Consider the following 27,360-nt stretch of genomic DNA (forward strand, 5'->3'; position numbering starts at 1 on the left):
TTATCTTATTATTCTAGACCTCTCTAAAATTGTTGCTCAAGCTTACGAGTTAAACTTTTGTTCCTGATTAATTTTTATTTTCTAACCCTGTTTAAAATATAAAAAAAGAAGATATAAGGGAGAAATATAAACTTAAAGTTTTAAATTAATCTTCCATCTTTTATATACATCCACCCATTCATACCCACACCTTCTTTCACCTCTGCATTCCATGGAATCCCTGGAACAATTTCAATAGAGATGGAAGTTACATACTTAACACAGCTGGGTTCCCGGCAATTTGCTTCACTTAGAGATTAACACTATTCCACAGCACAGAGACCACATCTTGACAACCAGTGCTATTTTGTTCATCAACTGTCCTGATGAAGACTGATATAGGTCAATCAAAACATCAACACCCTTTTTTTGTGTGCATATTTTGTATAATTTTTTTCCACATGGTGTAGTCCAAAAAGAATAAACTCATATATATTTTTCACTTCTTACATAAAGACTTTCAAATGTTCATGTTCTCATCAACAAGGTTCCACTCATTCCTGACAAATGATAATGGAGAAAAGGATTGTGTGCTAACCACAACCTCACCAAATTTTTCTCCTTAATGGAAGAAATTCCAATGGAACTCATTCTGATACCTGTCTGAATATAAACTACCTTAGATTTTTTCAGAATACTGCTAGATAGATTATACAATTGGAATTGGAATTCTATCAACATAATTCTGACAATATTATCTGGGCCTTATCAGCTGAAATGAAATTAACCTTTCAGAACAAGTGGATTTAAATGGTTGGCCTTCACTGCATGCAGGAGGAAATCCTGGTGAGGAAGAAAAATCTCTCCTTACCTCAATGGTTTATATCAACAGATATGAACTTTGAGAGTAAGCTACCGGGCGAGCTAACCATGTGGTTAGGGGTGCGCAGCTGTGAGCTTACATCTGGTAGATAGTGGGTTCGAACTCAACACACTAGCCAAATGCTGGGGCTGTACCTTAATTAAGGCCACGGTTGTTTCTTCCCACTCCTAGCCCTTTCCTTTCCTTTCCTATTGTTGCCGTAAGACCTATCTGTGTCAGTGCGATGTAAAGCCAATTGTAAGAGTAAGCTCATTTCATATAGTTATAATGATAAGATATAGGAATTTAAAGATAAAAATTTCATTGTTCCGTATTGAAATTATTGATGTTAAAAATTAAATAATTGAAAAGAAGGTTCAACCTATTCAATACTTAAAAGAAAGAAATGCAGTAATCACATTCCTATTTAAATGGGACCGGTTTCGACCTTAGTCCAGGTCATCATCAGCCGTAAAAACAGTGTGAAACTGACCTCCAATATTCATAAACATTGTACATGTTTTTACGGCTGATGATTACCTGGACTAAGGTCGAAACCGGTCCCATTTAAATAGGAATGTGATTACTGCATTTCTTTCTTTTAAGTATTGAATAGGTTGAACCTCCTTTTCAATTATTTAATTTTTAAGATATAGGAATTCAATGAACACTTTTCTTTCTGCCTCATAAAAACTTTTTCAGAAATGTAACACAGTCTGTCAGACAGTGAATTCAGTATCTCATTATGAAAGAATCTTCTGAAACTTCAAACCGTGTTTCATTGCTAGTTCACTGCCAGGTTATTAAAATTCTTGATTAAATTTAATACGTTCATCAATCATCAATGATCTGCATTTAGGGCTGTTGCCCAGGTGGCAGAGTCCCTATCAGTAGCTTACCTAACTTTTTCTTAAATATTTTCAAAGAACTTTGAAATTTATCAAACATTTCCCCTGATAACACTAGTCTGCAAAATAAAACGTTTTTGTGCGGTAAAAACAAAACCAGGTGGGTTTTATGAATTTCTTAACGCAGAATTCGAGAAAAAAAATTAGTTTTGGTGAATCACATCTGGTTTGGTGGCAATTTTTCAGAATATTATTTTGTTCTTACGTAAAATTGTTGATACTTAGTGTACCGGGCGGTACACCTCCACTCCGCTAATTTAAAATGTGCGCCTGTTGAAACTCCTCTGCTGGAGGAAGTCTGAACCTTATTGACGGTATTAATTTTCTACCTTCTCAGAAGATGTCACTACCTGTAAATTTTGGAGTTTTAGAACTGTGTCATTTTTTATGTGTTTTTGTTTCGCTTGAAGTAAGAAGTGTGAACTTTCTCTTCTAGAGGACACTACTGAAGATCTACAATAGTGCAACCTAGTGCGGAGTCAAAGAACTATTTTGTTGGAGAAAATTTAATTTCAAGAGTTTGTTCTTTGTTAAATTTCTTTCTGTCTTTGGTTAAGTTGGCAATATTTACCCCTTTCTTCCCCTTGTTATGAATGTATCCAATCCCGGAATTCTTCTATTAATTTCTGACCAATCTGGAGTATCTTCCCCCAACTTGTATCGATTGCGGGGTCCTAGCCAATAAAATAATTGTGGGCGGGTGTTTTCATTCCCCTAACGCCTAGAACCTTCCACGAGAGGTTATAAACTGCTGATTTTTGGGTCTCCGGGCCACTTTTGTTCCATCTTTCAGTGTGTTAAGTACATAGCAGGGGGCGGGAAGCGCCTCTTTCTTCGGCAGCGGTCAACAACAAGGTAATGGCCGATTAATAACTTCTTTCTTTGCTAGCTCAGCAGTTTAACTTTCGGGGCGGGTTCTAAGCGTTCAACCATGTAACCTTTTCCTAAAATGTAAAAACAACTGGTATCTATTCTATTTTCAAACGACATATCGGGATAGAGAGTGCTTAACCCTCTCGAGCTCCCACTCACATCGTCTTGAGGTGAACTTATTTTTCTCAACCAATTCTTCCGTAATATAATGTAAATTGCTATTAAGTCACCTCTGTAGTATGGGATTAGCCCTTGTATTAACGGCCTAGTGCCAAGTAGGTCTTAAGCAAAGTGTATTGGGAGTGCAAGTTCGCCTCCTCTCAAATTGTATTTCAGAGGTCACGCATTAACCTTCTTGTCCTTTAACAGACCTCAGTAGGTTGGGTATTTTACCCCTGTGTATATGTCCTTTGAGGACAGCTTAAAGGTGGAGTTCGGAGTGGCCTATGATAGGCTTGTATTTTAGGGGGAAGTTACCCTTTCTTGAAAATTGTGTTTCTGCCTCAAGGAGGCTTTTGGGTGTAATTGGAAGCAAATGTTTCTGGCATGTTTGGGGGTTTTCGGCCCCTTTGTTGTATGGTGTTCATTGTAAGGTTGGGCTCATTGCTCAAGAATTATGTTTCTGACTTTTGAAGCCCCAAATGGGGTACCTTTGTAAATGTATTTTTTTTCAATCGTGTTTTGGCTACTAAGTACCTGTTCTATTTGTTGTTACCTAATTTTGAAAAGAAAATATAACCCTGTTAAATTTTAAAATTAATTTCACTTTAGTAGCTTGAGACCTATTCACCACCCAGCACCTTCTTTCATGCTTAACTACCACAAAAACACGGTAACACTTAGTATTGATTAAATTTGATGTATTAATGTAAATTTCAGCTTGCAAAATGTAATCATATTTTTCATGCATTGAATACACATAAATGCTACTTTGTAAGCAAGTAGATAGAATGTATTATATTTTTGATGTATATTGAAATTCGTGAAACTGAAGCATAAAGCGCCTATTTCGTTTCGACTGTACAGTTGCTTTTAAATTAATATAACAGTACCTTGAATAAAAATTACATGGTTAAACATACATAGTTTTGTTACTTGCATTATGTGCAGATTAGATTCACACCTCCGTCTTTTCCCACTTTCCGTGGAATTTCCGGGTTTTTGAAGTTCTTGAATGATCTCTAGAGGGGTCGTCTCGTGCAATCGACCAACAGTAATCGGCCATCATATTCACATCTCAACATCCCTGATAGTGTCGTTCTGCATCTTCGAGACCCTGGTGAAACCTTTCACCTTGTTCTTCACTGACAGCTTCTAAATTTAAGAGGGAAATAATCCAGATGCGAAGCTAAGAAATGAAGCTTAAGGCTTATATTACAACCGAGTTCCTTAAACTTTACCAACATTTTTCCTTATAATTTCTTTGTATTGAGGGTCCTTAATGTTGGCAAGGAATTTTGTCACTACATCTTTGAATGCGTTCCATGCCTCTTTCTCAATTTTGGTCATCGTGTCTGTGAAAATTTTATCCTTCATCTGTTTACGAATCTGTGATCTATCAAATATGCCTTCTTTGATTTTTGCATGTAATAATGAGGGAAATTTAGTGGATAAATATTGGAAGCATGGGCTACTTTTATCTAATGCCTTGACATACAGTTTCATCAATCCTAATTTGATGTGCAAGGGTGGAAGTAGAATTTTTTCACAGTCAATAAGACTTACATTCAAGACATTTTTGGATTCTGGTTGTAGTTGTTTCCTTTCTGTCCAATTCACTGTATCCCAATGTTTATCCCATGCTCTGCTATCCCATTCGCATAGGAAACAGGGAAATTTTGTATAGCCTTTTTGTTGTCCCAGCAACAATCCAATGATCTTCAAATCACCGCAAATTTGCCACCCATGCTCATGATATTTAATTTTTTCAAGCACCAACTTTAAGGTCTCGTATGTTTCAGACATTTTTGTGGAGTGTGCAAGTGGACGGATGCCAGAAAATTTGTATTATGAAGCAAAACAGCCTTTAAACTTATTTTGGAAGAGTCAATAAAAACACGCCAGTTACTAGGATCATACTCTTTCTCTCCCAATCGACGTAGAAGATTTGAAACATCCGTACAAAATACAAGTTCATCTTCTTGAGTATAATACTTTCAGACTGTTATCTTTGAAAGGAAACTGCTTTATCAGTCCATCATAAACATTGCAAAAGGGCTGAGGCTTTTAGCACATCTGATTATTCAAGTGGTCTAAGATGAAAGACAAACGCTCAACTGTCTTACCTTCAATACTACATACCTCGCGGTCTATTGCGTATCTGGGGGAGTTTATGAATTTACCAGGAAATCCCCAACTACAAAGTGAAAATTTAGACAGCAATAAACCTATAATAAAATGCAAACAATAACAAATCAAATCACATAATTGTATTATAAAACAGTTGCACGAGAACATCTCTCAAGATTACATCTTACGAATTCATGCAGATACTAAAACACTGAATTGTGTCAAAACTAGACGAGGTTGGAAAAAAATAGCATCATTTTCAGAATGAGGGCAGCGATTTCCATAAGAATTACATATTTTCTATTTTACTGCAAAATTATGTTGGCTAGTGTAATTTATTCCACTGCCTGCTGTCATTTCTTGATGGATACAATACTTTTGCATCCATCTCTTGGCACAGGCCAGAGTAAAGTGTAGCTTCCACCGAAGTCCCAGTCAACATCCATGGCTGTGACAATATGGAAGCTGCTGGGGTATGGGTAGTGCTGAGTAATGACTAGGGCCCGGATTTTTAAAAAATGCATATGCGCATATGCAATTGCATATTTTGACATATTTTGAGGGTTAGTGCATATTCTAGACGTAACAGCATATTCCGGTATATAATGTCTGAATTTTAGGATAATTACAAGAACTACTAAAATAAATCTGTTTTGTACATCCCTAGCTAGTTGCCTATTTTATGTGCATCCCTCGTTAGTTGGTATTTTCGACTGTCTGTGTAACGGCACTTTACTTTCACAACTGACAATGGCAACAGATAGCTTAGGTGTGGGTAGGCAGGCTGGATTTCCCTGAATTCCTTTCTCTACCACAGCAGATATTAATCTCAGGGGGCTGGGCACTTGGTCAGGACAGAAGTATCTTCAGTTCACTAGTTACGTTCCATTTTAATACCCTGCATCTCATTTCTAAAAGTGTTAGTTTTTTAAAAATGCCTAAGGAAAAGAGCAGCAGAAGAGATTTACTAAATCAGTGGGTGTCGGGTAATTGGGACTATTCAACAGATGGTGTCATCGTGTACTATCAAGTTTGCTCAAAGGAAGTGAAATGTGAAAAGAAATTTCAGCTTGAACAGCATTCAAAAACAACTGCACATATTAAAGCAAAGGAGGAGAAGAACAGCACACCACAACTACTTCTTACACAGGTAAAGCACAAGTCCTGTAGTCTTAATACATTTTCAAATGATCTTTGTAGAGCTTTCGTATGCAGCAACATTCCATGGAATAAATTAAACAATCCAGTTCTGCGATCATTTCTCGAGAAATATTGCGTAAATCAAAAAATACCAGATGAATCAACTCTTAGGAAAAATTACCTACCTCCGCTATATGAATCCACCCTGGAGTTGATCCGTTCTGATATCGGAAGGAACTGTGTCTGGATATCGGTGGATGAGACAACGGATTCTTGTGGCCGTTACATAGCAAATTTCGTGGTTGGTAAATTACATCCAGACGAACCCGGTAAGCCACATCTTCTTGCTAGTAAAGTACTAGAGAAAACCAGCCATAGCACAATAGCAAGATTTGTAAATGATTCTCTGCGACTATTGTGGCCATCTGAAATTGAGACTAATTGTTGTAAAGTGCTTGCACTGCTCACAGATGCAGCTTCGTATATGTTGAAAGTAGCAAAGGCCCTCCAAGTATTTTATCCAAAACTCATACACGTAACCTGTTTAGCGCACGGATTACACCGCATTGCAGAAGAAATACGTGCACAGTTTCCAGCTGTTAACAATTTAATTGGATGTGGGAAGAAACTGTTTCTGAAAGCACCAGCTCGTGTCCAGCACTACAAAGATTGTCTACCTGAAGTTCCCTTGCCACCTGAACCTGACCTGACTAGGTGGGGGACACGGTTATCTGCAGTATCATTTTATCAGGAACATTTTAATGAAGTGGAAGAAGTGGTTACACAACTTGAAGATGAGCATATTGTGTGTGTCTGTGATGCAAAAGGTGTGTTTGAAACCGCTACTGTTTATCAAGATGTGAATTTCATTCATGCACATTTTTCTAAACTTCCAAAAGCCATTGAGAGCTTAGAATCTTCTGGTACTCCCCTCCATGAATCACTTGATCTCGTTGAAAAAACTGCATCTTCGTTGAATTACGCTCCAGGCGAAATTGGAGAGAAGATTAAATGCAAGTTAGAAAAGGTTTGAATTCGAACCCAAGACTAAAGAAGATCAAGTTAATTAGTCAATACTTGAGTGAAACTAGGGTATCCTTGCCAGATGTATGCTCCGAAACGTTGGTGCCCATGTATAAGTACTGTCCAATTACGTCAGTTGATGTAGAACGATCATTTTCAGCCTATAAACTCATTTTGACGGACAACAGACATAGTTTGTCTCCAGAAAACATTGAAAGACTACTAGTTACCTATTGTGATGCTTCTTTTTGCAATAAATGATACCTGTAAATAGGTAAGTGAATAAAATTGCATGTTTTTAAGAGCATATTTCCTTATTTCCGTGCATATATTGTAACTTTTTAGTGCATATTTGCATGCATATTTTCAGGTTTTTTAGTGCATATAAATCCGGGCCCTAGTAATGACATTCAGAGCACGACTAGTGCATCTGAGTGTTATGAAAGGTGCTGCTCACAGGGTCAGTTGTGCTGCAATAGTACTTTCTGACCCAGTGAGGAAAGCAATGCCAAACTACCTCACTCCTCATCTTGCCTAGTACGCCTCATTTTGGTGCTGCCATTAGTTTTTGGGGTTTCCTTATAACTGCATAACCTTTTGTGGTGCTATTTGAGGATCCAACCAGTCTCTGGGCTGTTGACCTAACAGACAGACAGAATTTATTCCAATCCCTTATTCCTCATTCTATACCAGGTGTATTCATAAGTTTTTGCTGCTTTTTGTGATAAAGAAAACATGTAATTTTCCAGGGAAATTCATTTTTTGCATATTCAAAATAATGGCCATCGGCTTCTACACACTTTGTCCATCTTTCAGGTAAGTTATGAATACCATGCCAGAAAAACTGCTTCTGCAGTAAACCATTTGTTGAGCCATTTTCCAACTCCTCTAAATTGCTGAAGTGCTGCTCTGTGTGCGCGTGCCCCAATGATGCGAAGGTCAGGTCAGGGGAATGCGGTGGGTGCGGATGTCGCATCCAAGCGATTTCAAGGTGTCTTTCATTGGGTTTGTCGTGTAATAAAATCACTTTGCCATGTCTTCTGGTCCATTCCGGTCGTCTTTTGATCAATGCGTGATTTAAATGAATAATTTGTTGGTGATAGCGTTGTGCATTAATGGTTTCACCAGGCTTCAAGAGTTCACAATACACAATAGCACGCACCGTCTTTTAGTGATGGGATATTCAATTCATTTTATTCCGTTCACGTTGCTGAATTGATACAGCGATCCAATTCACGTCACATTAGAGTCACCGTTCCTGTTACATCTGTGTAGTATCTACTGATAAGACAGCAGCTACAGCATTCAAAGCTTGCTGCTGCCATCTGGTCTTCTTTCTATGAACTGCTTTCCTACGCACCATCTAGCTTTCAGGTTCAGGTTTCTCCTGGCAGCCACCCCTTCACATCAAATTTTTATGTTACAAAGCCTTTCCCCCACAGTGACAACTCCATTAAATAAGTATATCGAAATAGACGAAAAAATATCTGTACGCACAATCATCAGTGATCTGCATTTAGAGTTGTCGCCCAGATGGAGGATTCCCTATCAATTGTTTGCCTAGTCTTTTCTCAAATGATTTCAAAGAACATGGAAATTTCATTGTATTCATGGTAAGTACAGAATACAAAACAAATAGGTTAGAAATGAAATGCAGGGAAAAGTAGGCCCTTGTGTGGTACTATACATACATACATACATACATACATACATACATACATACATACATACATACATACATACATACATACATACATACATACATACATACATACATACATACATCATTATAGACAGTTATGCCTTTCAGCGTTCAGTCTGCAAGCCTCTGTGAATTTTGCCACAATCCTCTATTTGCAACTAGTGCTGTGGCCTCATTTACTTCTATACCTCTTATCTTTAAATCTTTAAAAACTGAGTCTAACCTTCATTGTCTTGGTCTCCCTGTACTTCTCTTACCCTCCATAACTGAGTCCATTATTCTCCTATGTAACCTATCCTCCACCATTCACCTCACAAGATCCCAACACTGAAGCCGGTTTATGAGTACAGCTTCATCCATCGAGTTCATTCCTAACTTAGTCTTTATCTCCTCATTCTGAATACCCTCCTGCCATTGAACCCACCTGTTTGTACCAGCAATCATTCTCGCTACTATAAAGTCTGTTACTTCTAACTTATGAATAAGATACCCTGAGTCCACCCAGCTTTCGCTCCCATAAAGCAAAGTTGGTCTGAAAACAGACTGATGTAAAGATAATTTGGTCCGGGAGCTGACTTCCTTGTTACAGAATACTGATGATCACAACTGCGAGCTCACTGCATTAGCTTTACTGCACCTTGATTCAATCTCACTTACTATATTACCATCCTGGGAAAACACACAACCTAAATACTTGAAATTATCTACCTGTTGCAGCTTTGAATCACCAATCTGACATTCCATTCTCTCAGATTTCTTACATACTGACATCAATTTAGTCTTCGAAAGGATAATTTTCATACCATACTCATTGCACCTATTTTCAAGTTCCAAGATATTAGACTGCTGGCTTTTGGCACAATCTGCCATTAAGACCAAGTCATCAGCATAGGCCAGACTGGTTACTACATTTCCACCTAACTAAATCCCTCCCTGCCACTTTATACCTTTCAGCAAATGATCCATGTAAACTACGAACAACAAAGGTGAATGATTGCAGCCTTGTCTAACCCCTGTAAGTAACCTGAACCAAGAACTCATTCTACCATCAATTCTCACTGAAGCCCAATTGTCAACATAAATGCCTCTGATTGATTTTAATAATCTACCCTTAATCCCATAGTCCCCCAGTATGGCAAACATCTTTTCCCTCGGTACCCTGTCATATGCTTTCTCTAGATCTACGAAACATAAACACAACTGCCCATTCCTCTCGTAGCATTTTTCAATTACCTGGCGCATACTGAAAATTTGATTCTGACAGCCTCTCTGTGGTCTGAAACCACACTGGTTTTCATCCAACTTCCTCTCAATGACTGATCGCACCCTCCCTTCCAAGATGCCAGTGAATACTTTGCCTGGTACACTAATCAATGAGATACCTCGATAGTTGTTGCAATCCTTCCTGTTCCCTTGCTTATAGATAGGTGCAATTACTGCTTTTGTCCAATCTGAAGGTACCTTACCAACACTCCATGCTAATCTTACCACTCTATGAAGCCATTTCATCCCTGCCTTCCCACTATACTTCACCATTTCAGGTCTAATTTCATCTATTCCTGATGCCTTATGTCAATGGAGTTTATTTACCATCCTTTCCACTTCCTCAAGCGTAATTTCACCAAGATAATTTTCCTCCTACCCATGAGCTGCATTGTTTGCAACACCACCATGAAGATTTCCTTTTATATTCAGAAGATTTTCAAAATATTCCCTCCACCTGTCCAGTGATTCCCTGGGATCTATTATGAGTTCACCTGAATGACCCAAAACACTGTTCATCTCCTTTTTCCGTTCCTTCCTAAGATTCTTTATTACTGTCCAGAAAGGTTTCCTGGCCTTTCCAGGTTATTACCAAAATCTTCCCACAACTTCTTTTTGGATTCAGCAAGTATTTGTTTTGCTCTGTTTCTTTCATCAATGTACTATTCCCTGTCTCTATCAGCCCTTGTTAGGAGGCATTTCTGATAAGCCTTCTTTTTACGTTTACAAGCTGCTCTCACTTCATCATTCCACCAAGATGTTCGCTTTTTCCCATCTTTACACACAGTTGTTCCTAGGCATTCCTTTGCTGTTGCTACTACAGCATCTCTGTATGCTACCCATTCTCTTTCTATATCCTGAACCTGCTTACTGTCCACTGTTTGGAACTTCCTACTAATTATATCCATTTACTTCTGCCTATGCCTTTGCTGGTGAGATGTAGTGTTTACATTGCACTATGTCTTCTGGTATGGGCTAGAATAAATTTGTTACTTTCATTGCCCTGTCTCAGTCTCATCCTTGGCTTTGACAATATGAAAGTGACTGAGGTATGAGCGATGCTAGTAATACCATTCCTTATGCAGCCAGTCCCTGTTATGAATGGTGTGAAAATATCACTCATATGGTCAGTTGATGCATGGATTTCAGTGAGCTTGGCACACTGATATGTAATAGCAACTTCTGGCTCGGTGAGGAAAGCAACGGCAAACAACCTCACTCCTAATTTCTCTAGTATGCCTCTTCAGGACGCCTAGGCTGTTTATGACAGCTGTTGGCAGAGCTGTGGAGGATCAAACCAGCCTTCGGGCTGAATACACAATATACACACATACTTCTGCCTAATTTCCTTGTTGTGGAGATTTTCTATCCTTATTTGTTTACAGACAGATTTCACTTTCTCTATCCTAGGCCAAGAGATATTTAGTTCACTACAGATCAGATAGTGGTCTGTTTCATCGAAAAATACCCGAAAAACCTGTACATTCCTAACAGATTTCCTGAATTTGAAGTCGGTTAAGATAGTCTATTATGGATCTGGTACCCCTAGACTCCCATGTGTAGCAGTAAACAGCCTTATGCTTGAAGAATGTATTTGTAACTGCTAAACCCATACTAGCACAAAAGTCCAGCAAATGCTTCCCATTCCCATTAGGTTCCATATCTTCTCCACATTTACCAATCACCCCTTTCGTATCCTTCAGTTCTATTTCCAACTCTCGCATTGAAATCGCCTATTAGCACCTATCTTATCCTTGCTGTTAACCCTGACTACGATGTCATTCAATGCTTCATAAAACTTGTCAATTTCATCCTCATCTGCACCCTCACATGGTGAATACACTGAGATAATTCTCGTCCTAATTCCTTCAACTGCCAAGTATACCCACATCATTCACTCTTTTACGTGCCTAACAGAAACTATGTTGCGTGCAATAGTATTCCTGATGAACAGCCCTACCCAAGACTCCGCCCTTCTCTTTTTAACACCCGTCAAGTACATTTTATAATCTCTTAGCTCTTCCTCTTTATCTTCCCTTACCCGAATATCACTTACTCCTAGCACATCCAGATGCCTCCCTTTTGCTGACTCAACCAGTTCTACTTTCTTTTTTCCGTAAGCCCCATTAATATTGATAGCTCCCCGTCGAATTCCATTTTGTTTGCTAAGTTTTTTCCAAGGAGTCCCTCGCCTGTCAAATGGGAGTGGGACTCCGTTACTCCCATAGGTCTGAAGCTTGCTTAAACTATACATGCTTGGTATATTACAGTACAAAATTGATGTGGATAATAATAATAATAATATCCGACTCATTGGCTGAATGGTCAGCGTACTGGCCTTCGGTTCAGAGGTTCCTGGGTTCGATTCCCGGCCGGGTCGGGGATTTTAACCTTCATTGGTTAATTCCAATGGCCCGGGGACTGGATGTTTGTGCTGTCCCCAACATCCCTGCAACTCACACACCACACATAACACTATCCTCCACCACAGTAACACGCAGTTACCTACACATGGCAGATGCCGCCCACCCTCATCGGAGGGTCTGCCTTACAAGGGCTGCACTTGGCTAGAAATAGCCACATGAAATTAAATTAAAATTATAATAATAATGATAATAATAATAATAATAATAATAATAATAATAATAATAATAATAATAACAATAACAATAATAATAATAATAATAACAAGAAGAAGAAAAAAGAATAAGAACTGACATAACTCAAATTGTATACACTAACTTTATGGTTTTCCCCTCAGTTCTCTGAAAGTCACAACTCTATTGTATATACAAATTAGATGTAAAAATACCTGTGTTCGCAGTAAGTAGCCTACATATTAAATATAAATCAAATAAGTTGCTTTACCTCGCACCAACACAGACAGGCCTTATGGCGACGATGGGCTTAGAGTGGAAAGGAAGCGGCCGTGGCCTTAATTAAGGTACAACACCAGCATTTACATGGTGTGAAAATAGGAAACCAACACCAAGTTGTTGAGAAGAAAGAAATGTACCTGGATAGACAAAGATAATGATGATGATTAGGCTTTTTAAGGCTTTTTTATCATTTATAGTTGAAGGTCATATATTATGTAGTGATAAGTCTTAATCATGTATATATAAATATGCATGCTATTAAAAAAACCTAAGCTTCCTGTTCAGACTTAGTCATTTTGACATGATGTTGACTATGTATGTTACAACAGCAGGCATGCAGCTATGTTCTGATGCTTAATTCATCACCCTACCAAGTTTCAATGCAAACGATACCTTCAATGACCACATTCCATTTAAACTGCAGTAACTAATTACTATTTTTAAAGTACGTAAATACTGCATTATGGCAGAATAAATTTTACCATCAAGTTTACAATATTTTAATTGATCATCTTACGAAGTTTTAATGCTATTGGTCTGGTCCAACCGAAATAATTATAGTTAAACACAAATTTCTGCAGACGGGCTGAGTGGCTCAGATGGTTGAGGCGCTGGCCTTCTGACCCCAACTTGGAAGGTTCGAACCGGGCTCAGTCCAGTGATATATGAAGGAGCTCAAATATGTCAGCCTCGTGCTGGTACATTTACTGGCATGTAAAAGAATTCCTGCGAGACGAAATTCTGGCACCTCAGCATCTCCGAACACCTTCAAAAGTAGTTAGTGGAATGTAAAGACAATAACATTATTATTATATTAAATTTCTGCAGATATTACCACAATGTGGATGGGTCCTGAGTTATCTCATGTTAGCTGCAGACTGAACTTTAGTGCTATATTTTGGTTTATACCAGAACTATTTGAAGGTTAGGGGTGATAGAACTTTGTTGTGGATGGTTTTGCACAGTCATTAATTGCATTTCTTTTTGATTACTCTTCATTTTAGTTTTTCTTTGGATTTCCAGACAACATGTTTACAAAGTTCAAAGAGCCATGCAGTCAGCAAGATGGTGGTACCCAGGGATCAGGCGTGTTTAGACAGGGATGAAATTTTTTGTGAATTATGTGCTGATACAGGTTCAGAATGTTCAAGTGATGGTGAATATTATGAAATTTCTTCTAGCAGGAATGTTTCAAGTGATGATGATGACGATGATGAGGATACAGCCTTATCTTCATGGAGTGGAACTGCCGTGGTACAAAATGAGTCTGATAATTGTGTTGCAAATATAAATAGTGTAAATAATTTATTATTTTCTGACTACTGGGTTATGGATAATAGTGCATCAAGGCTAAAAGATTTTGAAGGTGCTCCTGGTATAAAGATGGCCTAATGAACCTGAAAACATAGGTCAAGTAGCAGGACTTCTGTTTGGTGAGATTTTTTAAAATATGAAGCTGAGTAAATTTCAGCAGAATTCACAGTCACATTCTTATAACTTATCCTCTAAAACACTGTCTGAAAAAATAAAGGATCATATCCTAGAGAAAATCCCAGCAATAGGAGTAAGTGTGCCAAGTGTTCAAGCGGGAGTAAGCGCAGTGAAGCAAGATATATATGCAAACAATACTGTGTGCCTCTCCACAAAGGTTCCTGCTATTCAGATTACCACACCAGAAAAGAGAGAAAAGAGTACTAGGACTATTCAGAAATGCACCCAGAAACACAATAGTCCTTCAAAGATTAGTGAAGTTCTTAAAATGTATTTGTATGCTGCATTCCACTTTGGAGATAATTAGAACATGGCCGGGTACAGGGCTTCTGAATGGTATGAAGGGCACTCAGTCTGCAGTGTGTTAAAACAAGTGGGCCAGATGACTAAGATTACAACTATAATACTTAAACAATGTTTACTGCAAGCAGAATAGTTTCTCCATTCTGGGATATTCCACAATGTTCTCTTGAGTAAAAATTTTTAGAAACAGCACTTACTTTGTGATTGAGTTGTCAAAAATGGTGAGGAATTGTTTGAGGGAGTTCTGGTACATGACATTTACGTTGCTCATCTCGACGATCAGAAAGTAGAGAATCGATCCCCTAGCAGCCACAGAACGGAACTCTTCTCTGGCCACTGTTATCTTGCGCTCGGTATGTGCTGCTACCTTTAGCTTCTGATTCACCTCTTCAGCTGTCAGTTTGGTCTCCTGGAGCACCTGGATTAGTGCTTCATCTTCCACCAGAGAGCCCTAAACATAGTGATCAAACTCATGAATTCTGAAACTTCAGAAGAGATTTTCTTTCCTTTATTGGGGAATGTAAACATTATATTACCATTCAAAGAGTAAACCTGTGGAAGAGAAGATAAAATCAAGCAAAAGTGAAGAAATGCACATGGAACTAATTATTATACATTAGAAAATTAATTTAAATTAATTTTATCAGGAGCTCATAATAATATTTAAAGAGATATTTTATGTTCATAATATCAATTGTCTGCTCTTACACAGTTTATCATCATCATCATCATCATCATCATCATCATCACCGTTGTCATCATCACTTCCCAATATCCAACTCCAGCCAGGTTGGGCATTTATGGTACTTCCTTCCTCTCTCGTTCCACCATTTTTCTTCTTTAATTTACTCTGGCACACACAGCGTTTTACCTATAAGCGAGGTCTCCAGGCTTGTCCATCACATGCAAGAAGGGGGTGGCAGGGATGCCATGACAGGGTGAAAAATGGAAATGGCATATGGCTTTTAGTGCCGGGAGTGTCCGAGGACAAGTTCGGCTCGCCAGATGCAGGTCTTTTGATTTGACTCCCGTAGGCGACCTGCGCGTCATGATGAGGATGAAATGATGATGAAGACGACACATACACCCAGCCCCCATGCCAGCGAAATTAACCAATTAAGGTTAAAATTCCCGACCCTGCCGGGAATCGAACCCGGGACCCCTGTGGCCAAAGGCCAGCACGCTAACCATTTAGCCATGGAGCCAAACCATGACAGGGTTTGTTCCCTGAACCCAGTCTTTATTTTGTGCATGTGAATCCCTATGAGCTGACCTTATACTCGTGTCCAATGTCACAGTTGTAATTCAACTGTTCCCAAGTGTGTGTGTTTTGTTCTTTTCTTAATTCTGTAATTAGCCATAAAGGGTATTGTGGCTCGTGCATTTTCAATGGCACAGTGTGACTTTATGTATGATTCATATGTGTTAACCGAGTCAGCTTGCGAAGTTCAAAGACGGTTTCAAGAAAGATTCCCTGATGTAGATGTTTCAAGTCATAATAAAGTTCATAATCTTTATAGGCCCTAATAAATTTCAGGAATCTGGAGGAATACAACCTAAGAAATAAGAAAAGCAGTTTAGGGTTCTCACTAAAGAAAAATTAGATGATATTGGTCATCGTTTGGAAAATTCTCCAAGAAAGTAACTTTGTCGTTTTGCACAAGTGAGAATTTTATATCAGTATGTGCAAAGGCATACCCTTCCATTGGATCTAAATACAAGATGGCGTCAGCAAAGGATGTAAGTGAAGATAGCTCCCGGTTCTCTTGCGAAATAATCGGGAATAAATGTGGTGTAAACAAGAAGCGAGTGAAGAATGGTATCCAGTGTGAAAAGTGTTTAATTTGGTACCATTTTGAGTGTATATGTAGTGCTGGTTTTGCTAAAAATGAAGATACTTGGACTTGTGTTAGCTGTGGCGAGAGCAATTTGAATAGCGGTAGCAAACCTAGGCCTACAACGGTCAACGAATCGCTGGCGTCTCATTACTTGGAGGATGGAGGTAATGATAATGTACTTGTAATTCTCTCTTTATTGCAACAGGATTTACAAGCATTAAAAGCAGAGAATGAGATTTTAAAGGAAAAGGTACGTTTACTGGAATCGAAAGTACCGGTACCGGTAAACACTCAGAACACAGGTGGCTCCGAGAATTCTAGCACGTGGTGTCAAGTTGCTTCAGATTCTAGGAGGAAAAGTGTACAGTTTAATAAGGACAACTTTGTAATTGACACCAAAAATAGATTTTCAGCCCTGAGGGAAGTAAGCGATACGCAAGGTATCCGTATAGGAAGCAGTCAAATGTATAGCGCAAAATCCATTACGAGAAGCGGCAAAGTTAGGCCTGAAATCCCACACAGTGCACCAGCGAAAGTGTCGAACATTCTTATATTTGGTGATAGCCAGGCGAGGGGAATTGCGGAGAAAATGGTCAATGAAGATATTGCAGCATCGGCAGTCATCTCTCCTGGGGCCCCAATGAAGAAGGTATTGGAAAACACGGAGCAGGCGGCAAGAAATCTCGGAAGTCGTGATGCAGTAGTGATCATCGGCGGGACGAACGACGTAGCTCACAACGACGCTAAGAATGTTATTTCTGAACTTAAATGTACACTAGGTAAGCTGACTCACACTAACATCTTTGTAGTGAACGTGCCCCACAGGCATGATTTGATTAGAGACTCGTGTGTGAACATTGAAGTGGACAAAGTTAATACAGATATGGTTAAAATTTGTAAACATTTTCGTAATACACAGGTAATTGATAGCAGCAGTTTCGAGAGACACTGTTACACAAAGCATGGCCTTCATCTAAACAATTCAGGTAAACGAAAGATAGCAAATATTGTTCTAGATTTTATTAATCATAAGATATGTACTGTAAAAAAGGCAACTCCCTTGAGTTATAATACTGACCAGGAAAACTAGTAGAAAGAGCCAGCTGTACTTCAAGCTGGCTCAGCCAACTAGAAAATGAAACTCAGGAAATTAAGGAATTTCAAGTTACCCAATTGCAACAGTCAATTTCTAGGGAGGAAGGGGGTCTGAGATTGCTCTTGGTAAACTGTCAGAGTGTAGTAAATAAACAATTAAAATTCAGTACATTGATGGAATCTTATGAGACTGATGTGGTGATAGGAGTGGAATCGTGGTTGCGAGAAGGGGTGGGTAATAGAGAAGTATTTCCAGAAGGGTACACAGTCTATCATAGAGACCGAGGAGATAAAAAGGGAGGGGGGGGGTGTGTTTATTCTGGTGAAGGAAACATATTGTTCACATGAATGGTTTACCGATGAAAGGGATGAAATATTAGGGATAAAATTAATTTGTGATAATATGAAGGAGGTGGGAATTATAGGAACATACAGGCCTGGAAGAGAGGAAAGAGACATGGAAATATTTGAGAAAATAATAGATTATACTCATAAAAACAATAATAATGATGTGGTAATAATTGGGGGAGATCTAAACTTGCCTGAGGTTGAATGGAATGGAGCTGCAAGTGAAGCCCATGAACAGAAACTGGCAAATAAGTTAATTTGGGAGGGAGGATTTACACAAGTAGTACAAGAAGCGACTCATCTCAATAACTTACTAGATGTATTCTTGGTTAAACCATGGGAAATTGTTGATAAAACTGAGGTAATTGAAGGAATAGGTGACCATAAGGCTGTAATAATGGATGTAGGACTGGTACCAAAAAGGCTTAATAAGAGGGTCACACAAGGCAAGAAATTGTACAGAAAAGCTAAAGTTGATGAATTTGGGACTTACTTTAAATCACAATTCAGTTGTTGGATAAGTGAAGGGAGTAATGTGGATACACTTTGGGCTAAATTCAAAGGAATCGTTTGGGAAGGAGAGAAGAGATTTGTACCTGTTAAGAAGGGTAAAATGTCCTCAGACCCTGTTTATTATACAAGGGAAATAAGAAAATTAAACAGAAAATGTAGAATAGTAAACAGGAAAATCAAAAAAGGTAGGGAGAGTAGAGAAAGTAGAAAACAGCTAATGAGGGAACTGAATAGAGTGAAAAAGGAAGCAAAAGAGAATTATATGAATGGCATTCTTCAAGAGCGTAATGACCACAAAGGGAAATGGAAAAAGCTGTATTCATATATCAGGAATCAAAAAGGAAAAGGAATCCAAATTCCTACAATGGTGGGAGAAGGAGGTGAACACTATTTAACAGATACTGAGAAAGCAAACCTATTTAGTAGGGAATTTAGAGATTCAGTAGATGATTATCAGGAGTTGGAAACTGAAACAGAAGTTTTTTTTTTTTTTTTTGCTAGGGGTTTTACGTCGCACCGACACAGATAGGTCTTATGGCGACGATGAGATAGGAAAGGCCTAGGAGTTGGAAGGAAGCGGCCGTGGCCTTAATCAAGGTACAGCCCCAGCATTTGCCTGGTGTGAAAATGGGAAACCACGGAAAACCATTTTCAGGACTGCCGATAGTGGGATTCGAACCTACTATCTCCCGGATGCAAGCTCACAGCCGCGCGCCTCTATGCGCACGGCCAACTCGCCCGGTGAAACAGAAGTTACAGAGGGACAGACACAGAGGGAAACAAGAAGCTTCTCGTTCACAAATGAAGATATTTTCAGAGAAATCCAACTGCTTCAGCAAGGAAAAGCAGCAGGAAGTGATCAAATTACTGGGGAGGTGATAAAGACAATGGGGTGGTACATAGTGCCTTATTTAAGATTCTCTTTGACTATGTCATAAATAATAGTGTAATACCAAAGGAATGGAAGGAATCTATAATAATACCAATTTGTAAAGGAAAGGGTGATAAAAGGAAACCAGAGAACTACAGACCAATCAGCCTGACCAGTATAGTTTGTAAAATACTGGAGAGTTTAATATCAAAGTACATCAGAGGGATATGTGATGATAAAAATTGGTTCATGAGGAGCCAGTATGGATTTAGAAAGAAATTTTCTTGTGAGGCACAACTGGTGGGATTTCAGCAGGACATATCAGATCAGTTAGATTCAGGAGGCCAGTTAGATTGCATAGCCATAGATCTTTCCAAAGCCTTTGATAGAGTGGAACATGGAATATTATTAAAGAAATTGGAGGGAATAGGATTGGACGTAAGGGTTACACGTTGGGTAAAAACATTTCTAAATTCAAGGGTTCAGAAAGTCAAAGTAGGAATTAACGTATCGCAGGAAGAGAAAGTTTGGAAGGGAATTGCACAGGGTAGTATAATCGGTCCGTTACTTTTCTTAATATACGTAAATGATTTAGGGAACAATATAACATCAAAAATAAGATTGTATGCAGATGACATAATTGTTTATAGGGAAATAAACAACATTGAGGATTGTTCAGAATTACAAAGGGACCTTGAGAGTATCCAACAATGGGTTGAAGAGAATAATATGAAGGTTAATGGAGGCAAATCAACTGTTACAACATTTACAAACAGGAGCTTTAAAACTGAATTTGAATATACTTTGGATGGGGTAGTTATCCCAAAAGATGGCAAGTGCAAATACTTAGGTGTAAGATTTGAAAGTAATTTGCACTGGAAAGGTCATGTGGATGACATTGTTGGGAAAGCATACAGATCGTTACATGTCATAATGAGGCTACTTAAAGGATGCAACAAAGAATTAAAAGAGAAAAGTTACTTAATTATGGTTCGTCCATTATTGGAATATGCAAACAGTGTTTGGGATCCTCACCAAGAATACCTAATAAAAGAAACAGATAGTGTGCAGAGGAAAGCAGCAAGATTTGTAACAGGGGATTTCAGGAGAAAGAGTAGTGTGTCAGAAATGTTAAAGAAACTAGGGTGGGAAACTTTAAGTAAGAGAAGGGAGAAAACTAGACTTATAGGTTTATATAGAGCCTATACAGGAGAAGCAGCATGGGGAGATATCCGTGAGAGGCTTCAGTTGGAAAATAATTATATCGGCAGGACTGACCACAAATATAAAATTAGAAGGAAGTTTAGCAGAAGCGATTGGGGTAAATTTTCATTCATTGGGAAGGGTGTGAAGAAGTGGAACAGTTTACCAGGGGTAGTGTTTGATCCTTTTCCAAAATCTGTACAGATATTCAAGAAGAGAATAAACAGCAACAGAGAAAATAAATGAAATGTTAGTGGGCATTCGACCAGTGCAGGTTAATGTAAATAAAAAATGTGTGTGAATAAATTAATTCCATCCCCTGGTCTAAGGAGTTTGGACAACCAAAGTAGGGGACTGCCTGTAGGGGTGAAGTACAGTGGGGACTTCGAGGGCCCTGGGACCGCTACGGTAGCTGTGAAGGCCCTTCAGGAACTCTGAAAAGTGGTGGTAAAAGGGGCTCTGGTTAAGACGCAGCAGGTCGTTATGCTACTTAGGTTCCAGAATGGGTAAAGAAAAGAAAAAGTAAATAAATGCAATGTAAATTTTAATCTTATATCAGTTGTACAGTATCATTTGAAGTAATTCCACATACTGTATATCAGATGACTATATTTGTAAGTAGTACAGGAGATATAAGTAGAATTTTGTAAACAATGTAAATTTATTAAGGATGAGCTGTGTGTTTAATAGAAAAAATTGTTAGCGTAAATTATATAATATTGTATTATAGGAAAATTTTCTTCTCTTTTTAATTTAATATTTAGTGCTTGACAATAAAGTATTTTAGTGTACCATTTGCCACCGAGGTAAACACCTCATTTGCAAATAAAGAGATTTTGATTTTTGATTTTGAAGGCTACTAAATTATTAGACTTAAATCCGTATTAAAAAAACTGTGGCACATATTCTTCAACCATGTGACCCTATATGTAGATGCACATTTTGTGAGTCTGGAAAATGTGGATCAATAGACTTACATTGAATATATTCTTCTCAGATGAGGCTTGGTTCCACCTCCATGATACATAAAACAATTATTACTGTTAAACCTGACTTCTTAAATGAAGTGCTCCTCCATGACACAAAATCAGTGGTGAAATAATCATAGGACCGCTTTTTCCCCCTTTCTTTTTGTTACTCATGTGAATACCATACTAACCCGCTTTTTCAGAGAATTAACTAACTGACAGGGAGAGTGATTTTGCATGTTTTTCAACAGGATTCTGGCACTGCTCACACCGCTAATAATTCCATGAGAGAAATTCACAAAGTGTTTCCACTGAACAGAGATATTAGTAGGGATTTGTAGCCCCTCTGTTCCCCAATTTATCTGCCTGTGATTATTAACTCTGTGGTAAATTTAAAAATGCTTGGTACAAGATGAACCCTGCACAGCATACAAGAACAGAAACAATATTCATCAAGAAATTGGCAGGATTCGTCAATGTGCACTACAGTGAATGATGAATCATTTCCTAATGAGGTGCCAAAAGTGTGGGGAGAATGAAGGCGGACAATTTCAACACCTACTTTCATACTTTGATAAGTGATGAACTTTATAAAATTGTTTGTGTTACTTTACCTTCACGCTACTGACTTCCACCCTCATGCAGCAAATGACTGTGCATTCACCCATTGTGAAAATACCACGTGTGGGACTAAAGCATACCTGATCACTCCATATAAAATATGTTTGCCAGTTCTGAGACTACCGCACAAGTTGACCATGCAGTTAGGGTCACGTAGCTCTGAGCTTGCATTCAGGACAGGGTAGGTTCGAATCCCATTGTCGGCAGCCTTGAAGATGGTTTTCTGTGGTTTCCCATTTTCACACCGGGAAAATGCTGGGGATGTATCTTAATTAAGGCCATGGCTGTTACCTTCCCAATTCTATCCCTTTCCCATTTCTGCATTGCCTTCGATGTGTTTGCGTGGTGTTAAACCACTAGGAAAATTAAAAAGTCTGAGGCTTGCACTGATAATACAGAAACCGAGTGGTTATGTACAGAATGTCCATCTACAGTACACTTCAATTAGTTGAGAGAATACAGCCCTGCTTAAACAGTGTGAATACTTGAAAATTTTGGGTAGCAGTTGTTTGGCTTATTATGATCTATTATATTTTATATGCACCAACAAACATACCATGGTTAAGAGAAATTGAAAGGACCTAATGTCAAAGTGTTTTCCTTCCTTCTGAAAGATTAATAATAGTACAGTGAAACCTCGTTAGTACATTCCTCATTAACACATTTTGCGGCTTAGCACATTGTAAATTCGAAGTCCCGATTCTCATCATATTAAATCTGTATAAAAATACCTCACTTATTGTGTCACAAATTTTTGCTATTACTACTTAGTATGATCACATTTTTCGTAGCCCTGAAAATGTTATTTGTTATCCCTTGTGAAAGGAATGTGGTTTCCAACTCGGGTAAGAAAGAGCCCTCACTACAGTTGCATGATAATGGGAACAGGCCTTGAATTCCTGAACTTCATAGGATAAGTTGCACCTCCGGGGAGCAAGCCGTTAGCCTCAGGAATGTTCATATTTGCTTGCTGGTTAGCAGCAAGATTGCTGAATAACACAGTGAACATGTTTGTGCTTGTATTTCACATTCCATTCAGAAATTAGAAATTAATTTTGTGTTGTGTGGTACAGTGAAGGGCACCAAATATTTATCACCTGATAGACTACATCTGGATTAGGAACATAATCGTGTGAAGTTGACTAGTGTGGTGCATATTAGTCTTGTGACAGCCTAGCTGTGGATCGGAAAAAGTTGTGAAATTCCATATTAGTGAGGACAAAATTAAAATCTATCAGAAAGTGGACTGGCATTCGCATCTTTAAGCATGCAGAGGTAGCACAAATGTTGAAACTCGCACCTTCCAGTTTCAACTCGATCTATCGAATTGGTCCGATCAAAGATTTGTCGATTTCAAAATGGTGGCCAAAGTTGCAGTCGCACATAGTTGAGTATAACTTCTAATTCAATGTCCAAGAGTGTGACCAAAAAATGTTTAATAACTTATCTGCTCCAAAATAAAAGGCTTCTACTAACATTTGTTTTTAGAAAGAGTGTGATCTGCAATAATACTTGGATAGTTTTATTGGCCCCCATGCAAATGTTCATATTTTTATTGTCTGTTGTTTTCACACCTTTCAGTACAATTTTTCCCAGGTTCGATTCCCGGCCGGGTCGGGGATTTTAACCTTAATTGGTTAATTCCAATGGCACGGGGGCTGGGTGTATGTGTTGTCTTCATCATCATTTCATCTTCATCACGACGCGCAGGTCGCCTACGGGAGTCAAATAGCAAGACCTGCACCCGGCGAGCCGAACCCATCCTGGGATATCCCGGCACTAAAAGCCATATGACATTTCATTTCAGTACAATTTTGTTATTTAATAATCCCCAGCAGAAAAGTTCTTCATATTTGTTCTGTCACATTTTTCACACCTTTTTATATTCTCCTCTCATTTTTAGAAATGGTAGATAATTTTCATTTTACCTGCGGATACACGACCTAAAATGCTGTCATGTCGGAAAAAATCATATTTAGTGTTTCCATATCACTGTTGGATAGTTTTTATTTGTGTATTCGGTAGTACATTTTCTCGCTTAACACGTTCTCTTTCCTTGTTTCCTGCAGAAACGTCTTAACATGGTTTTACTGTATTTCTAATCAGGGCAGAGAACATTCTGTGGTATGTTATTTTTCAGATACAATTCTGATTTCAGTAATGCCTACTCCCTAAAAAAAATTATACAGTATATTTTCAGTTTTCAGTACAACTTTCTACCATGCAGCATGGGAAAGTCTGAAGAAGGAAGATGAATTACCCTAAGCTAAAAGTTATGAAATAAGTTAATAGGCATTAACAATGTAAGTAATGGGAATAGAACAAATTATTGTATGGACATTTGTGCATCTGCTGTTAGTTCCACTTCTCTCACATACTGTATTACACCTGTAGAATTTTTCTCCTTCTGTGTTTGTCCATTGTTCTTTGTCTCCTATCACTTGAATTATCTTTTTCTCTTTTGCCTTTTTTCAATTCTTGAGTTTATCCAGCTTTCTCCTTAAACTATACTTCTCCTAGAAGAAAGAATAATTCTTCAGTATGGTTCCCTTAAAGTAAACTCGTGTCCTCATTCTGAGGTGGTGCAGCTCTTTTTAGGTACACCCCCAATGGAGGTGAGCTGCATGCACCATTTGGACCACATACCAGCCCTTCTGCCATCCTTAAATTTCTGGCAGTACCAGGAATCGAACCCGGGCATTCGAGGACGGCAGCTAATAACGTTAACCATTAGGCTACGGAGGCGGACATGGTTCCTTTGAAGAGTGTGAATGTCCACCTCACCGACAAAGCTGAGAAGCAGAAATGAGTACGCCGACGGCTGAGAAGAAATAATAATTGGAATTAATAAAGAGAAACCAGTGAATATGGCAGTGTGTGAAGATGAAGAGATTGTCCTACATTTAGAGATCTAGATCTACAGATTTCTGGATCCTAATGGGTGGGTAGGAGATAGGGATCTGCGCTCAGATGGCCTTCACTTAAACCGCAGTGGTACATCATCATCATCATCATCATCATCATCATCGTCATCGTCATCGTCATCGTCATCATCATCATCATCATCATCATCATCAATGTCCCACTCCAGTTGCCCGGGTGTGGTTAACAAGCCTCCTCCACTCCTTTCTGTCCTTCCACGTTTCCTGATCCATTACTTCCGCCACATCCAATCCAGCTTCTCTAATGTCCTTCCAAATCTGATCAATCCACCTTCTTCTCGGTCTTCCAAAAGATCTCTTTCCCTTGACTTCTCTTTCTAATTCCCTTCTTGCTACCCATTCCTTTCCCATTCTTTTTACAAGTCCGAACCATCTCAGTCCTGCTTTCTGTATGTTCTGTACTAATGGTTCTATATTTAGCTCTTCTCTGATTTTAATATTTTGGATTCGATCTCTTCTTGTCTTTTTAACTGATATTCTCCAAGGCTTGTATTATAGTTGAAAGCAAGTACAAATTTACTCATCTGCTGACCTGCTAAGCCTAACGCATCTGAGGATTTTCTTTTGGGGTTTACTCCCTTAGCCTTTGAAGATCCCTCTTCTCCACAAGGCAGTCATTTCCTCTTCTAATTTTCCACAGACAGGATGGGTTGCCTCATCCATCATCTTCGCCATTCCGAAGGTCTCCTTCTCTGCCTAAGATGCTGTTAAGGTCTTCACCCATAACCCTGGGCATGGAGTCCACGTTATACCCCGTGAGACTGGGACCCTGCCTGAAATTAGCTCTCCTTCACACCGGCCTACTGATGTGGAGGATACCCACCTCCGCAACGCGGATGAGCCAGACAAGAATTACTCAAATGAAGGATATGGATAGTGACCCTATCTCCCTTGAATCAGGTTAATGGTTGCGTATGATGCCACAACCAATGGCATACCAATGGTGGTACATATAAGTTAGGAATTTGTTTAGAAGGGTTATAGGGAGGTACTTTCAGGGAAACGGGGTGGTCTAGGGAGTGGTCATAAGGGTACAGGGATCTGGAAGTCAAGTAGGGATGACATAAAAATGTTAGTGTTGAACTGTAGAAGTATTGTAAAGAAAGGAATAGAATTAAGTAATTTAATAGATATATACTTACCAGATATTGTAACAGGATTTGAATCAGGGCTGAGAAATGATACAATGGATGCAGAAATTTTCTCACAGAACTGGAGTGTGTATCGTAGAGATAGGATAGGAATGGTAGGAGGAGGGAGTATTCATTCTGGTGAAAAAATAATTTGTAAGCTACGAAAAAGTTAAAGATGACAAACATAAAATTCTAGGTGTAAGGCTCATTTCTAAAGATAATAGGCAACTTGATGTTTTTTGGAGTGTACAGACTGGGAAAGGGTAGCGCTAATGCTGATTCAGAATTATTTGATCCTAGATGTGGGAAATGACATGGAAAGGAATGTGATTGTAGCGGGAGATCTCAATTTACCAAATGTCAATTGGGAAGCTAATGCGAATGACAGAAGGATATTTTGTATGTGGTCCTGGTAAAACCAGATGAGCTCTATAGAGAAACCAAAGTAATTAGTGATCACGAAGCTGTTTTTGTCATAGTTAAAAATAAATTTGATAGAAAGGAAAGTCTTAAAAGTAGGACTATTAGGCAGTACCATATGGCTGATAAAAAAGGCATAAGAGAGTTTAAATAAAGTAAATATGATCGGTGGAAAACGGTAAATAAAAATGTAAACAGACTCTGGGATGGGTTTAAAACAACTTTTTTTTTTGCTAGGGGCTTTACGTCGCACCGACACAGATAGGTCTTATGGCGACGATGGGATAGGAAAGGCCTAGGAGTTGGAAGGAAGCGGCCGTGGCCTTAATTAAGGTACAGCCCCAGCATTTGCCTGGTGTGAAAATGGGAAACCACGGAAAACCATCTTCAGGGCTGCCGATAGTGGGATTCGAACCTACTATCTCCCGGATGCAAGCTCACAGCCGCACGCCTCTACGCGCACGGCCAACTCGCCCGGTTTTAAAACAATTGTTGAGGAATTTGAAAACAGGTTTGTACTTTTAAAGGTGGTAAGGAATGGTAAAGACACACTTTATTATAACAGAGAAATAAAGAGACTAAGAAGAAGTTGCAGACTGGAAAGAAATACAGTTACAAATGGCTGTGGAAGTAAGGAGAAATTGAAGGAACTTACCAGGAAATTGAATCTAGCAAAGAAATCAGCTAAGGATAACA

The 27,360-nt window shown here is 38.7% G+C and overlaps 1 protein-coding gene across 1 annotated transcript in view; it reads right to left on the minus strand.

Moving 5' to 3' along the window:
- Dhc1 (Dynein heavy chain 1) overlaps positions 1-27,360 on the minus strand; it is a 443,578-nt gene that overhangs the window by 124,073 nt on the left and 292,145 nt on the right. Inside the window, exon 50 of the mRNA XM_068227758.1 lies at positions 14,910-15,163. Within this exon, the coding sequence (XP_068083859.1) occupies positions 14,910-15,163 (254 nt within the window). The remainder of the gene's footprint in view (positions 1-14,909; positions 15,164-27,360) is intronic.

The sequence above is a fragment of the Anabrus simplex genome, chromosome 5 (genome assembly GCF_040414725.1).
Source record: "Anabrus simplex isolate iqAnaSimp1 chromosome 5, ASM4041472v1, whole genome shotgun sequence".
Lineage (NCBI taxonomy): Eukaryota > Metazoa > Arthropoda > Insecta > Orthoptera > Tettigoniidae > Anabrus > Anabrus simplex.